Source organism: Carassius auratus, linkage group LG30F (genome assembly GCF_003368295.1).
Source record: "Carassius auratus strain Wakin linkage group LG30F, ASM336829v1, whole genome shotgun sequence".
Classification (NCBI taxonomy): Eukaryota; Metazoa; Chordata; class Actinopteri; order Cypriniformes; family Cyprinidae; genus Carassius; species Carassius auratus.
The window spans coordinates 4,910,752-4,925,818 of NC_039294.1; the positions used below are offsets into that span (position 1 = coordinate 4,910,752).

At 35.0% G+C, this 15,067-nt stretch overlaps 1 protein-coding gene across 8 annotated transcripts; it reads left to right on the forward strand.

Annotated features, from left to right (window-relative positions):
• The first annotated feature begins 234 nt into the window (after positions 1 to 234).
• On the forward strand, positions 235 to 14,867 carry LOC113068107 (RING finger and transmembrane domain-containing protein 2-like). 8 transcript variants are annotated; one of them, XM_026240705.1, is made up of 13 exons: positions 235 to 359; positions 1,492 to 1,569; positions 2,073 to 2,108; positions 2,608 to 2,981; positions 3,795 to 3,917; positions 4,132 to 4,208; positions 4,354 to 4,454; positions 4,622 to 4,657; positions 5,176 to 5,329; positions 12,958 to 13,107; positions 13,332 to 13,397; positions 13,782 to 13,883; positions 14,135 to 14,867. In XM_026240705.1, exons 1-13 carry the CDS (start codon positions 262 to 264, stop codon positions 14,267 to 14,269), a joined length of 1,530 nt encoding a protein of 509 aa, XP_026096490.1. In that variant the 5' UTR covers positions 235 to 261; the 3' UTR covers positions 14,270 to 14,867. The 8 variants fall into 8 exon arrangements, with proteins under 8 accessions (XP_026096490.1, XP_026096492.1, XP_026096491.1 ...); XM_026240709.1 differs by lacking the exon at positions 235 to 359 and adding an exon at positions 404 to 1,032; XM_026240710.1 differs by lacking the exon at positions 235 to 359 and adding an exon at positions 410 to 562.
• Positions 14,868 to 15,067: the final 200 nt, after the last annotated feature.

Here is a 15,067-nt window from a genome sequence, read left to right on the forward strand (position 1 = left end):
AAAGCTGTTTAGTAATAAAAAGAATATTTTTAAATAATTTATCATCCATAATAACTAAACAGCAAATCAGCATATTAGAATGATTTCTGAAGGATCATGTGACACTGAAGACTGGAGTAATGATGCTGAAAATTCAGCTTTGCATCAGAGGAAAAAATAACATTGTAATATATATATATATATATATATATCCCTAGTGGGGGCACAGCAACATCAACAGCATCACTGCAAACCTGTTTGAGGGTGCTGGAGAGAAAGTAGATGAGCGACAATCCGAACACGACCCCCAGAACCCAGCGCTTGCGCAAGAGTCGGCGGAACACCATGGAGGCGTTCTTCTGGATGTGCACCAGGTCCAGGTAGTTAGATGCGATGGAGCTAAATAAACAGCACTGCTGATCTCAGACAGAGAGATCCAGCCTATTCACTCAACACAGCATCTCTTGCATCACCTGCACTCACTGTCAAAGGCATCGATCGACTGATCGGAGAATACGATATGACACCGTTATTCGACACAGGCCGCCGATAGAGATCGATTGCCGTCGTTTGTTGTAAAACAGTGAGTTTTATAAACATTTAACCCATTTTATGCATGAAATGCTCAGAATGAAGATTATACATTGATGTGTCTCATACTGACAGATAGAGCTGCAAAACAAACAAAACCAGTCTGTTATCAATTCGATTGAAGCTTGCGCGGCGTCAGTCTAAATAATCGATTCTAATGTTCGCGATCACAGGTATATTACGAGATTACTGGATTAGATAGTAAATTGTTTATAAAATTAAGTGTTGCAGAAAACAAGCTGCACAACAACAGCTCTCTCTCCACGCGGAAATGCGGAGCAACGACGCGTCGTGATTGGCTGCCCCCCTTGTGTACTTCCGGAAACAGATGGATTCGCATCCGCTCCACAGCCTGCATCACTGAGTGATGCCTTGACATTTCTGAGGTCTTTGTTAAAAAATATCGCGAAAAACAGCGGTTAAAGATTATTTTGTGCGTGTCTGTTGTAAGCTATGGTGGAGGTAAGAGAATTCTGCTCGTTTCTAAGACATTTAAATCGAAAACAGCACAATTCAACATTCAAAGGCTCATGTCATTCAGGACTTGTTCGTGGAAATATAATTTTGTCCTAAAATAATATAGTTATTATTTTTCAATTCTAAAAATGTTATATGTGAAACTGTAATTATCACAGTAGTCTTTCTATCTTTCTTCCTTTCTTTCTTTCTTTCTTTCAATAGAACGATATCTATCTATCTATCTATCTATCTATCTATCTATCTATCTATCTATATGGTCTATCTATCTATATGTCTCTCCTATAGTTTCATAATCTAAACATTTTCTATTGCTTTTATGTGTTTCAGTAGCCACAACACTTTTATACAATATCCTTTTGTACAATTGAATTTGTATTGTTGTATGTACATACTTTGATAGGCTGAAGTCTTTACAATCTTTTTCACAAATCTGTGTTTCAGTTTTGGAACTCCTGGTGATAAAGTGGGTGCCATGCAGAGACGCCACAGCAGCAACACTGAAGGCATGCCGCCAGAAAGGTTGGACTTTACTCATCTGGTCTAAAAGTGTTAACATTTTCCCATCCTACTAAAACAATGATTTATCTGTTCACCAGCATTCGGTTTCAGCATTAGGATTTCTAACCTGAACCGTCCTTAGTTAACCAGCTTCATCAGTTAAGTCACTGTAACATGACAAACAGACTAAGAGGAAGTGACTAAATGCATGGGAATACCTGCATTTTTATCACTGATCAAGTAAACATGAGAAGTTAGAAATGAGATACAAAGCAATTCATGTTATGTAACCTTAGTTGCTTAAATGTTTGAAATGATTAAGATTTTGCAGTGTTTTTGAAAAGTTTCTTGTTGCTCACCAAGGCTCCATTTATTTGATCACAAAAGCATAAAAATATTATTACACTTAAAATGAACTGTTTTCTGTTTGAACTCTAGTCACATGATCCTTCATAATTCATGCTGATATGCTGATTCATATTTACTATCAATGCTGAAACAGATTTTGTTTCTTAATATTTTAGTGGAAACCGTGATGCACTACCTTTCAAAAGTTTATGGTAAGTAAGATTTAAAAAAAGAAGAAAGAAAGTAGTCAGTACTTTTATTCAGCTAGGACATACTACATTGAACAGACATGGCAGTAAAGACATATATCATATAAAGTTACAAAATATTTCTATTTCAAACAAATGCTGCTACTTTATTTCATCAAAGAATTCTAAAAAGAAGTGCATCACAATTTCCACAAAACTATTTTGCAGCAAAAACTGTATTCAACATTAATAATAATAATAAGAACCATTGTTTAAAATGGAGTACCAATAAAAATGAAGCATATTAGAATGATTTCTAAAGGATCATGTAACACTGACGTTTAAAAAATATGCCAAATAGGAAAATTTTAAATTTCAATAATATTTCACAACATTACTCTTTGATGTTATGTAGTTATGAGCTGTATTGGAAGCCCAGAACTAAAATACAACAACAAATAAAAACCAGACCAGTGCTTTAGGCCTGGTAGTTTTAATGCAGCCTGCTTTCTTGTTATTGAAGGAACAGGAGTCAAACTCTCGGTTCAGAGAGCAGTCTTGATGAAGGAGGAGTGTTTGACTGTCTGAAGCCAGACTCTCCTACACCGTCCCAGCAGCTCTTCTCTGGTCTGGTGGGCGTCTCTGCTGGGAACGTGTCCTCAGCTCCTTTCCAGGCTGCGGGGCTGGTTCTGGGTTCTCCACCGGACGTCTTCATCCAGATGGCATCCTCATCGAGGGACGAAGGCTCTCACCGGACGGAGAACCCACCTTATATCCCTCGCCCTCCTCAGCACAATCATCACCACCACCATCATCATCATCACTCCGGCCAGCACCGCTCTTCTCTCCTGCACGCGGCCACCTCGGCTGAGAGACACGGGAGCAGAGATGACGGAAGTAAGAGCCTCTGTGTTTCTTATTATTATCAATGCTGAAAACGTTCCGTTGTTCTTGTGGAAACCATGAAACATTTTTTCAGGATTCTTTCATGAATCGAAAGATTAAAATAACAGTATTTCTTTAAAATCATTTTTTTTTTTTTAACATCATGAACATCTTTACTGTCACTTTTGATCCATTTAATAAATACTCGTTAAATAAAAGTATTAATTTTTTCAAACAATGTGTATACATAATTTATATATTTATATTTTCCATTTTCATTAAAGTTAACAATTAATAATATTGTTTTGTGTTTTTGTCATTATAGTAGTTTCCTTTTCTTTTTATTTTTTTGTCTATTTACTTTTTTTGTTATTTCAGTACATAAAAAAATTAAATAAATAAAATTTAATTTAAATTATAAATTAAAATGAGAAATGTTGCCTTGGCATCTAGTTTAAATTAAAATTATATTATATTATATTATATTATATTATATTATATTATATTATATTATATAGATTATATTATATTATATTATATTATATTATATTTAACATTTATTTTATTTTAAGTAGCATTTTATGGTTTTAGATTATTATTAGAACTACAGTATAAAAACCTGGCTCTTATTTGCTACTATTCTGTCATATATCATAAAGGCCAAAATTAAATCTTAAAAAGTGTTAATAAGCTTAAATGTGGATCAGACTTAATGTTGACATTACAATTTGTCTTAAATGCAGTGATTTTATATATATATATATATATATATCTCAGCATTTATCAATAAAACCTGAAACGTCTCCCATCACTGTCTGTTTCCAGGTGATGATGCCTCTACACCAGCTCCTGCTCTCTCTGAGCTCAAGGCCGTGGTCACATGGCTTCAGAGAGGATTCCCTTTTATCCTCATTCTCCTCGCTAAAGTCTGCTTTCAGCACAAGCTTGGTAGGGTCAATATATAATGAGCAGCCTTTGTTCTTGAATGCATGAGTCAAAATCACAGCTGTTAACGCTGAGATTGTTTTTGATGTGCAATGTAAAGCCACTGGGGCTTTCATTATGTTGGAATGGATATTATGATAATGTTAGTGTTCAGAGTCTTTTCAGGAGATATGTGAAATGCAACGTGCTGAAATATGATTCTTTTTGTATTTCGCAGGAATCGCTGTTTGCGTTGGGATGATCAGCACATTTGCCTTTGCTAACTCAACGCTGAAGCATCAGGTGGCATTGCGGGTGAGATTCTGTTTAATTCATTTGTTCACTACACTGCGGACATTTGCATTTGACCTCGAGCATGACATATATGTTCTAGTGTGTATAAATATTTAGAGTCTGTGAGATGCTGGATGTGTCTCATTGTGCATGGATGTATTTTCAGGAGGAGAGGTCTGTGTTTACCACTCTCTGGATTATGATCTTTCTCGCCGGCAACATTGTGTATGTGTATTACACATTCAGTGAAGAGGAACTCCACAACAGGTAAAGTCCCATTCATTAGATTCAGACTCATCATCACTACTGATTACATGTATCAAACCTCTCTCTGCTTTTGTTATCTTGGATATCATATGGACATTGTTGTTGGTGTTGTTTTTATGCCATAATCATGTGAAAAATTTCATTTACTCCATGTTGTCATTTTGCAGAGTGATCTCTCATTTCATGTTTGTTTATCAGCATTTGTGAGTATTTAGTTTCCCATTATTTTTTGTTATACATATTTGAATCATCTCCAGAATTAAAACATTCACTGGTTTTCATTTTCTATTTTTTTTTATTTATTATTATTATTCCATATACACTACCGTTAAAAAGTTTGAAGTTGGATGTCTTTTCAGTTGTTTTTGAAATAAGTTTCTTATGCTCAACAAGACTGCATGTATTCTAAAATGCTGATTTGTTGCTCAGGAAACATTTCCTGTGATGATCAATTACTGAAAACAGTTGTGCTAATTTTTTTTCATTAAACAGAAGCATTTATTTTAAATGGAAACAATTCAATGTATCCTTGATTAATATATATATATATATATATATATATATATATATATATATATTCATTTCTTTCAAAATAAACTTTTGAACAGTAATGTATCGTAAATTAATATTACAAGTGTATATTGCAAATGTATATAATTTGTGTTTAAAAATTTGTATAGTAAATGGCTATAATAAAATAATATGTGTATTTTCCCCCCAGCCTTATTTTTGCAAAGCCAAACATCAACAGTTTTGATTTCTTTGACCTGATCTGGGCTGTTGGAATAACAGATTTTGTGCTGAAATATTTCACCATCGAGCTCAAATGTCTCATACTGTTCCTGCCTAAAATGATCCTCGCTTTCAAGTCCAGGGTAAGACGACAACCCTCCATGTTTTACATTACTTCTGCTTTAGTGTTCTATGTTAGAAAGTACAGGCCTTCAGTTTATTTGTCAACTGATACATCATTTTTAGACACCAAGAAATTGGTGTACGATTTTCTGTAAAATCATTTCTACTTAAAATTTGCTAGTAAATTAAATAAGTAGAAAAACTGAAATAGTACTTTCTTGTAAAACATACAAGAACAAGTCATTTGATATTACAGATACAGACTACTGCAAAAACCTTTAGTTTTGTGGAAATTAATCATGTCAGTTCTGTTTGGTGAATGTTTCCTTCTTCTATATGTTTGTAATGCATTATTTTATATCAGTCCTTTTATGGCTCGATGAGAGATTGTGATCAGGGAGGAAATCCCAGGTCTGTTCCAAGGCACCTGTTCAACCTAACAAGGGAAAAAAAACTAAAAAGTGTCCTGTGTCTCCAAGCGTTGCGTGGTTGGCTGCTTGTAAGACAGTGTGTGAGCTCATTGGCCCACTGGGGCTAGGATGAGGTCACCTCTCTGAGCAACACACACACACGTTCTTACACAATCACACATTCATTGGAGTGACAGTATGAGTCTTTTACAGCAGGAGCCACTCTGTAAACACATCACACTCTGTGATATTGAAGAATCAAATGTATGCAACCGCTCCGGACCATTTGTTTGACTCAAACGCACACTTTGCGTCTGCAGCCGCCAGGATAGTCTGTCTTGCACACAGTTTCTGTTCCTCTGATGCTCTGTTCCTGGAACTTACCCTCAGTCATCTCTATATCCACCCCCTGAAAGTGAATACACACTTTCCACATCTTGTATCATGCCCATGTGGAACACTTTCAGGCACTGATGTCATGGTCAATGTGTCAGGCTTTCCGCTGACTTTCCAAGTCCAGCATCACCACAGCTACAAAGACACAAACACATACACGTGCATCCATACATGTCGTTATAACCTCTTGCATAATCGCAGCAGCAAGCCTGTGCATGTGGGTATGAACACACACTGTCCACAACACTTCAGTGCATACGGATATGAGGACTGAGAAAACTAGTGAACTGCCTTGTTGGCAAAATAGTCGAGTTATAATTCTGTTTCTAATAATGTTATGCTTATATCTGATATGCATGAAATTTTGCATATTATTACCATTGAAAGAGTTTGTTGAAATAAATTAATGCTTTTATTCAGGAATGATGCAAGAAAATTATAATTTTACAAAAAAAAAAAAAAACTAAAAGAATCCTGAAAAAAACTATTACAATTTCAATTGAAAAAGAGACTTCTTTTTAAAACATTAAAATTAAAGTCATAATTATAAAATGCTCAAGATGCCATTTTATATTTTTTTTCACACTTTTTCACTTATAATAGCACATTTTTAAGTGTTAATCAATTAAATGTAACCTTTTTTTAAATTCAGTTTTTTTCTATTTTTATTTTCATTTACACTCAAAAAAATGTACTTTCACCTTTGCCAATTTTACTTAATCCGTTCATGTTATGATTACTTAAAAAAAATTATTTAACAATGTGAACTTGATGTAATCTAGTTCATTCAACAAAAAAGTGTGTATTGTCAGCTTTACTTAAAAATTATTTGTTCAGCCAACATAACATTGTTGCGTAAAAGTAACAGATTAATGAAACGAACACAGACTTGCATCTCATTGGCTGAGTATTTCTGCAGTGTATTATGGGTAATTGTTATTCTGTCTAGAGCCCGACCGATATGGATTTTTGGGGGCCGATGCCGATATTAACTCGAAAAGAGCCGATTTATAAGCCGATATTTTGATTTTGAAAATAAACTGGATATTAGACCCATTTCCTATAAACTGCACTTACACAACATTCAATAGCAAAATATCTGCCTGTTCTATGTATGTGAGCTGTATAAACCATTTTCCAGAAGGGACTTATGTAAAAAAAAATAAAAAAGACTTAGATTACAGTCTCAATGACTAAACAATTGCACATCAAAAGTATATATTTTTTAATGATCAAAAAACAGTCTGGTTTTAAACATTTAACACTTTTACTTTCTTCCAGTTGAAGCTGGTTTTAACAGTCTGTGTGTGTACTGTAAATAAATTATAATACTAAAGTTAAAGTATTTGCAGAAGTAGTCCCACACTTTGCTGCTACAGCATTCACCTTTTTCAGCCATCTGTAGGCAGAAAGAGAGACAGAGAAAGAATAAGCATGTGTATTAATAATATCACCATGTATCATTACTCATGTCATCATTAGAATTATAATAATTATAAACAGGGATCTCCTACATAGGCAAAAATGAGAAATATATATATATATATTTTTTATTTGTCAAGCAATAGGTATTACCTACTTATATTTAACTATATTATTTCAACATTTCCCTGTTATGTCTGTAAAGCTGCTTTGAAACAATATGTAAAAAAAAAAAAAAAAAAAAGCGCGTGTTCAGCTCACATTTAGTTACATGTCCCCTCTGGTTTAATCACTTCTGACGCACCTACTGTAGTTACTGTAACTACACTATATTTGCTCTCACAGACACATTCACAACGGACCCGTATATATTCTCCTCTTCTCTTTGTGCAGTCTGAATCAAAACATCGTCATGCGCTGGCGAACGTAAAGTTAGCCTAATGTTACCGGAAGATTACGGAATCAATTCGAAGTTGAATGGTTAACGTTAGTGTCATGAACACACCGCTGTCAACTTTGAGAAGAACCACCTTCAAACAAGTTAATAGCAAGCATTTAAGGGGCCTGCTAAAAAGGAAGCTATATTAGCGTTAGAGTAACGTAACCAGCCTGAATTCACCAAATTGTGCTCTGGACCTGAGGGTAGCCTCTTCTTCCTTGCTTCTCTCTTAATTTTCATCAGCAGGACTAGCGCTATCGCTCGCTTCTTACAACGGGACAGATACATGTTTGCTGCTGACCGAAAGGAGGAACAACAGACTATGAAAGAGCTCCCGCTAAAAGTTTTTAAAACTCCGCCAACGCCATAGCGCAGCTCAGCGCAAATCGCGTTGTATCTGAAGGGCAACGCTGAACCCAGCGGCCAAGCGCTGTGCATACCGTGTCCTGTGTGAAAGGCCCATTACGCAGTCATTATGTGGGAAACACACCGCAATAGAATAAGACTAAGTTAAATGCTAACGTTATAGTTTGACCTCTTATTAACCTTCGCGCTCTTCCACTGATAAACATGGTATTAGCTTTGTGGCTAATCTAATATAGCAATGCATTAGCGGCTGTAAGTGATGTTGCAGAATATTTAGAAGTGATAATGATAGGACCGTTAACTAGAACTACCACACCGTTTTTATATACAGTGTATGAACTAAATCTACAATAATTTCACATGAGGAACGACAGACTCACCTGGGTGGCTGATCGCTTTCTTCTGTAGTGAATTTCTGGCGCTGTTGTCAACTCTGGAGTTGCAGACCGCCCTCTGGTGGGCAAACTATGCAACACTCATAACATGAGTGAAGCATGAGACTCCGTTTCTCATGTTCCATCGGCCGTTATAAACGCCGATGCCGATTTAAATGCAATTAGCTCATATCCGATATATCGGTCGGGCTCTAATTCTGTCACCCTCTTGGAGAAGTGTAGCACCATTAGATAGGTAGATGAGTAATACAATTTATGGCAATGAAGTTGTTCTGATAAGTTTTAGAACAAAACAAACAAACAGTTTGCAATGTTACTTTGTGTTTCAAATATGTTTGTGATATAATTGGTAAACTGAAATTATAGAAAGGTCAGAAAGAAGAGTTATATTAATCAGTTGCTCATGATCCTAATGCAAGGGGGTGGCATTCCTAAAATGGCATTATTCAAATTTTATGTCATCCTTATCTAACATTTTCAGGTACAATTATCTCATTTGTTGTTTGTTGACTCTATTAAGGTTTGTTAAGTTTACTTAAACTTATTTTGTAAAATGAACTTAATTATTAAAAACATTGTCCAAAACATTGCAAATTAGTTGGGCTGACACTATTAAATTAAGCTTTGCCCAACCATAGTAAATAAGTTGAATCAACCTTAATAAATTAAGTTGACCCAACGTAAGTACATTAAATTGGAGTAACGTAATTGCATAATGCTGAAATAAAGCAAATTAATCATGTGGAAATCCTTTCCATGATTTTTTTTATGTTCGTTCAAAGAGTTATTTTTTTGAGTGTAGTGAAGAACAAGTGGTGCTTTACTTCTGTAGTTTATTCAAGAAATTAGTTTGTGTGTGTGTGTGTATACATAAATATTTTATTGTATATTATATTACACACACACAACCACACACACACACACTCTGAAATGCTCTAAATTTTTGAACTGAAAGAAAACTGTATAAATACTACCGTGATGACCTGAATGCATTATTTTGTGAATTGAAACTGATGGAGAGAATAGTTGGGGAATGAGCATCAGATTCAAACCCAAGCGTCCCATACGAGAAACAGATGCAAAAAAAGTTTTAAAACGTCTTATGTTGGCTTTTGATAAATGAAATGCAGTTGGCCCAACTTTATAGAGGTTGGATGGATTCCAGCTCCAGTTTGGCTGCAGGGACTCTTGCTAAGATGAATTGCTTGCGTTCGGAGGTTACAGATCTCCGTCAGTCATCTAGCAAGCTCCCCAGCAGGGTGATTAATCGCTGTCAGGTGGAGTCCAAAAAGTCATTATGCATCCTGTGCTGTGACTAGCACTTGATGTGGCTGATTACGGCTTGAGACATTCATCAGGATTAGTTATTTAGAACTGACCAAACTGAGATACACAAACCTTACTAATACATTCAAGCTATTATTAATAAGTGTTTGGGGTCAGAAAGATTTTTCAGCATTTTTGAAGGCTGCAGTGATTTGATCAAAAAGACTGAAATATTGTAAAATGCTATCACAGTTGTATATTTCAGTATATTTTAAAGTGTGTTTTCAGTGTCAGAACTTGTTCTGATGTACTGATTTCTTATGATTATCGGTGCTGAAAACAGTTGTGCTGTTTAATATTTTTGTGGAAACAGTGATACTTTTTTCAGAATTTGAACAAAGTAAAAAGAACATCATTTATTTGAAATATAAATCTTTTGTTAAAAAACGATCTAAACAGTTTCTTCTATAAAATCTGTATTTCTAAAAAATGTAATTATCAATAAGATTCGGGAGGAGCGTGTCAGATACTTAGCCTAATCAACACAGGTGGACCATAATCAAGTAATCAATCCCATAGTATAAATATCGCTGACTTACCTCTATCCATTGACGGTTTATCAGCATCCCTCCTCCACCCCATCTCCTCACTTCAAGTTCACTTTATAATAGACGGGGAAGGGGGGGTACTCTAGGTTCGGGCCATTCCCGAGCTCGGAGCCCTTCCCCGGACAGCACGCCAAATACGCATACCATACCTCAGCTAATTATATGTAAGCGTGAACTAGTGAAACAAATAAAAGATCCTCCTCAACCTGTTTTTTCATTGGTTGCTAGGGTGTTCTGAGTAGTTGCTAGGTGGTTGATGTCATATATCTGCAACAGTTTAGTTTTTCCTTCTTCACTTATTTCATCTTCACCAAGCAAAATATTTTTTAATTAGTCAAAATAAATCATAAACGTAAACACTTATAGATGTTGATTTAATTTTAATGATACATCCATTGCTTATAAATAACTATAAATATGATAACACAACAAATGCTGTGCCTGAATAGTTTTTTTGATAATTGTCGGATTATACAGCTCTTTACTGTTTAGCATCACAGGAGATGATTCAAGTTTCATAATGGTTGATATTTGCTGATGCCACACTTTCATCCACACTCGACTCTGAGACAGCTAAAGCATAATTTGACAGCTACAGGTCACCGTGGAATCTGCAGAGGAGCCAACCCCAACTAAAGAAGCCGAGAATAGAATATTCTGAAATACTATATCATTTTAGATAACTGTTAAAAAAAGAGGTGTTTTAAATATCTGGTGGATTTTTTGGGCCTGTTTATGTCTTAAAATTATGTTTGTGCTTCAAGCATGGAGCTTTGCTGGTTCTATCTGAAGCATTCTAGTTTTGTTGTGTTGTTCTCTATGGATGCAGATGCAGAGAAAGCGTCAAGTTTTGCTCATTGACACTGAAATTAGATGAGTTTTACAGCTATCCTGCTACTTTTCTAATGTTCTGATTAGGATTTGGGAAGGGCGGGCTTGTTATATTTTATGTGGGTAGCAGGTGTATTACGTTTCTGCCAGTTTTGTTTGCCATGTGTTGAACCTGCCAGGAGAGCGCAGAGCGGTGGACTGAGGCCATATTTCGGTAGAAGAACACCCCATACCCCCCCGACTCCATGTCACAGCATCTTTAAAGCTTGAGGCTAAGATGTTCACAGTTAATGAACGAACAGATGAGACGAGACCTGGATCTTGCTCAAATGCAGCTACAGGAAGGATGTGTGGATTTTTTCAGTGCTGTCATCTCATGCTGGCGCTTGATTATCGCTCAGTTTGTAAAGATATTGTTAAACAGTTGGCTGTCATAGCTGGAAGTCTTACAGACATTAGAGTAAAATGAGACAATTTGATTTTAGAAACATGTAGTTAATAATAATGAGTATTATAATTAGTATTCTTTTTGTTATATTACTATGCTAGCTGATTTATACAGTGCTCTACAGTGCTTTTCTATTTGAATATATTTTCTAAATGAAAATTATAGGTGTGATTTCGAAGCTGAATTTTTTGTATTGTTACCCCAGTCACATGATCCTTCAGAAATCATTCTAATATTCTGATTTGCTGCTCAAAAAACATTTATCATTATTATTATGTTGAAAACAGCTGATTAGAATTAGAATCAGAATTATTTAATTTATACACTACCAGTCAAAGGTTTGTGAACAGTAACATTTTAAAAAGTGTTTTTTTTTTTCAAAATTGTTGATCAAAAGTACAGCAAAAACAGTACAATTTTGACATATTTATACTATTTAAAATAACTGTTTTCCATTTGAATATATTTTAAAATGTAATTGATTCCTGTGATTTCAATTTATTTATTTATAAGCTTTTTTGTGTATTTCAGATAAATGCTGATCTTTGGATCTTTCTATTAGTCAAAAGAATCCTGAAAATTCTGTATGAAGAAGAATCCTGTATAATTTACTAAACTTTTTGGATAATAATACTAATAGTAATAATAATAATAATGCATATATTATTATAATATATATATATATATATATATATATATATATATATATATATATATATATATATATATATATATATATATATATATATATATATATTTATATTTCTTTCAGTTATTATTACTCAACAGATCTGGTTCCGATAGCTCTGATTGTTCGAAACTCGTTAAAATTGCAGTGAGAGTGCTTTGCATATCACTGCACAGTGTTTAGAAATGGCAATTATAGAATCACTCATCTTGATAATGGCTCCTTTGGTTGATTGAATCTTTTTAACCTTTGTGGAGAACATCATGTCTGAGCTGCTCTACCACTGCAGAAGATTTCTTTCATATCAGACTGGAGCCTCTGATCAACCGTTGAGTTGAGAGGTTTGGATGCAGATCTGTATCTGTGTGTAAATTTGCAGGGGAAGTTTTATCTGCTCATAGAGGAGCTGAGTCAACTCTTCAGAGCTTTGGTCCCCATCCAGCTGTGGTACAAGTACATCATGGGCGAAGATCCATCCAGTAGCTACTTCCTCGGGGCAACACTGATTATCATCTACAGTCTTTGTAAGGTAGCCAATCTGATTGTATATCTTCCATAAATGATGAGTAGTTTTTTTTAAATCCTTTTTTTTTTGAGCATTTTTTTTTTTGACACCTTTAAAAGAAAAGTTAGATAAATCTGCACTTCAGAGCCTTTCAAAATGTCTTTTTCAAAGCTCATTATTTAAGTAATCTTGTGTGTGTGTGTGTGTGTGTGTGTGTGTGTGCGTGTGTGGTATTTGTTATTTTCCAGTCATTTGATTTGTGTGGAAGAATATCTGGCATTCGGAAAGCATTCGTCATTCTCTGTAGCTCACAGGTGAGTGCTGTGTTCTCCTAGACATTGTTAAAGTAAATATTCTAAAATATTACTTAAATAATAGCCTATAAAAATAAAATGTTATATATAATATATATATAATGATATATATATATATATATATATATATATATATATATATATGTCTTCAAAAATTAAGCATCAAAAGTTGTTTTCAACATTAATAATAGTAATAAATGTTTCTTGAGCATCAAATCAGCATATTAGAATGATTTCTGAAGGATCATGTGACACTGAAGTCTGGAGTGATGATGCTGAAAATTCAGCTTTGCATCATGGAACTTGCATTTTCAAATACATTTAAATGTAATAATGTTTCTGTTTTTCCTGCATTTTGCTCAATTGAATGCACGTGTTTGACAGAGTTATGGAACGAGAGCCAGTGCTCAGCAGTGCAGTGAGGCCGGGGATGTGTGTGCGATCTGCCAGTCTGAGTTCAGAGAGCCAATCGCACTGCTCTGTCAGGTACAAGACCTTTAAACTATCAAATAAAACAGGATGTGATTCAGCACATTAGCCTCAGACCACAATGACCCAGATATAAATGATAACAGTAGTCATTTAGCTGACATGTTCATTTGATTCCACTAACCAAACGATTAAATACCACTAATGGAATTCTTGGAATAATTCCATTCTCAACGTCACGAGTTGCATCCTTGGATGCCGTTTAAACATTATTAAAGGAGTTGCTGTGTGTAAATGTCTTTCTGCAGCATGTGTTCTGTGAGGAGTGTTTATGCCTGTGGTTTGACCGGGAGAGGACATGTCCGTTGTGTCGCTCAACTGTGGTGGAAACTCCACGCAACTGGAAGGATGGAACAACGTCGGCACACTTTCAGATCTACTGAATGGAGACCCAGCTGAATGCTGAAGGTTTTCAGGTCCACTAGAATCAGAAGAAACTTGTTTACCTTGTTTGTAATGTAATGTACAATTGCACCATAACATTATGTCTGATAACAGAGATAAGAGTTTTTTGTCTTCTTCTACCTGCTTTTCAACACGTAAAACTTATTGAGCATGATAATCGACTGTTTTGTAACACTTTTTTGTTTGTTTATTCAAGCTATTAAACTTAAAGAAATAGTTCATTAGAACAGATTTGGAGAAATGTAGCATTATATGCCTTGCTCACCAATGGATCCTGTGCAGTGAATGGGTGCCGTCAGAATGAGAGTCCAAACAGCTGGAAATAAACATCGCAATAATCCACATGACTCCAGTACCTGAGTTAATATGGGGTGAATGGTTGAAACAAATTCCATCAAAATGTTTTGATATGTATATATATATAATATAAATTGGAGGAAGTGTTACTTTCATGGACTTATCTTAGGCCAGAAGCAATGGTTTAAAGTAAAAACACATAATAATGGATTTGTTTCTAACAAACATGCAGCTTTTCACTTGACAAATTCTTAATTATTGGACTGGAGTGGTGTGGATTACTTGTGGAGTATTGGGATGTGTTTATCAGCTGTTTGGACTCATTCTGACGGCACCCATTCACTGCAGAGGATCCATTGTTGAGTAAGTGATGTAATGCTACATTTCTCCAAATCTGTTCTGAAGAAACAAACTCAACTGTATCTTGGATGGCCTGAGGGTGAGTACATTTTCAGCAAATTTTCTGTTTCTTTAATCTG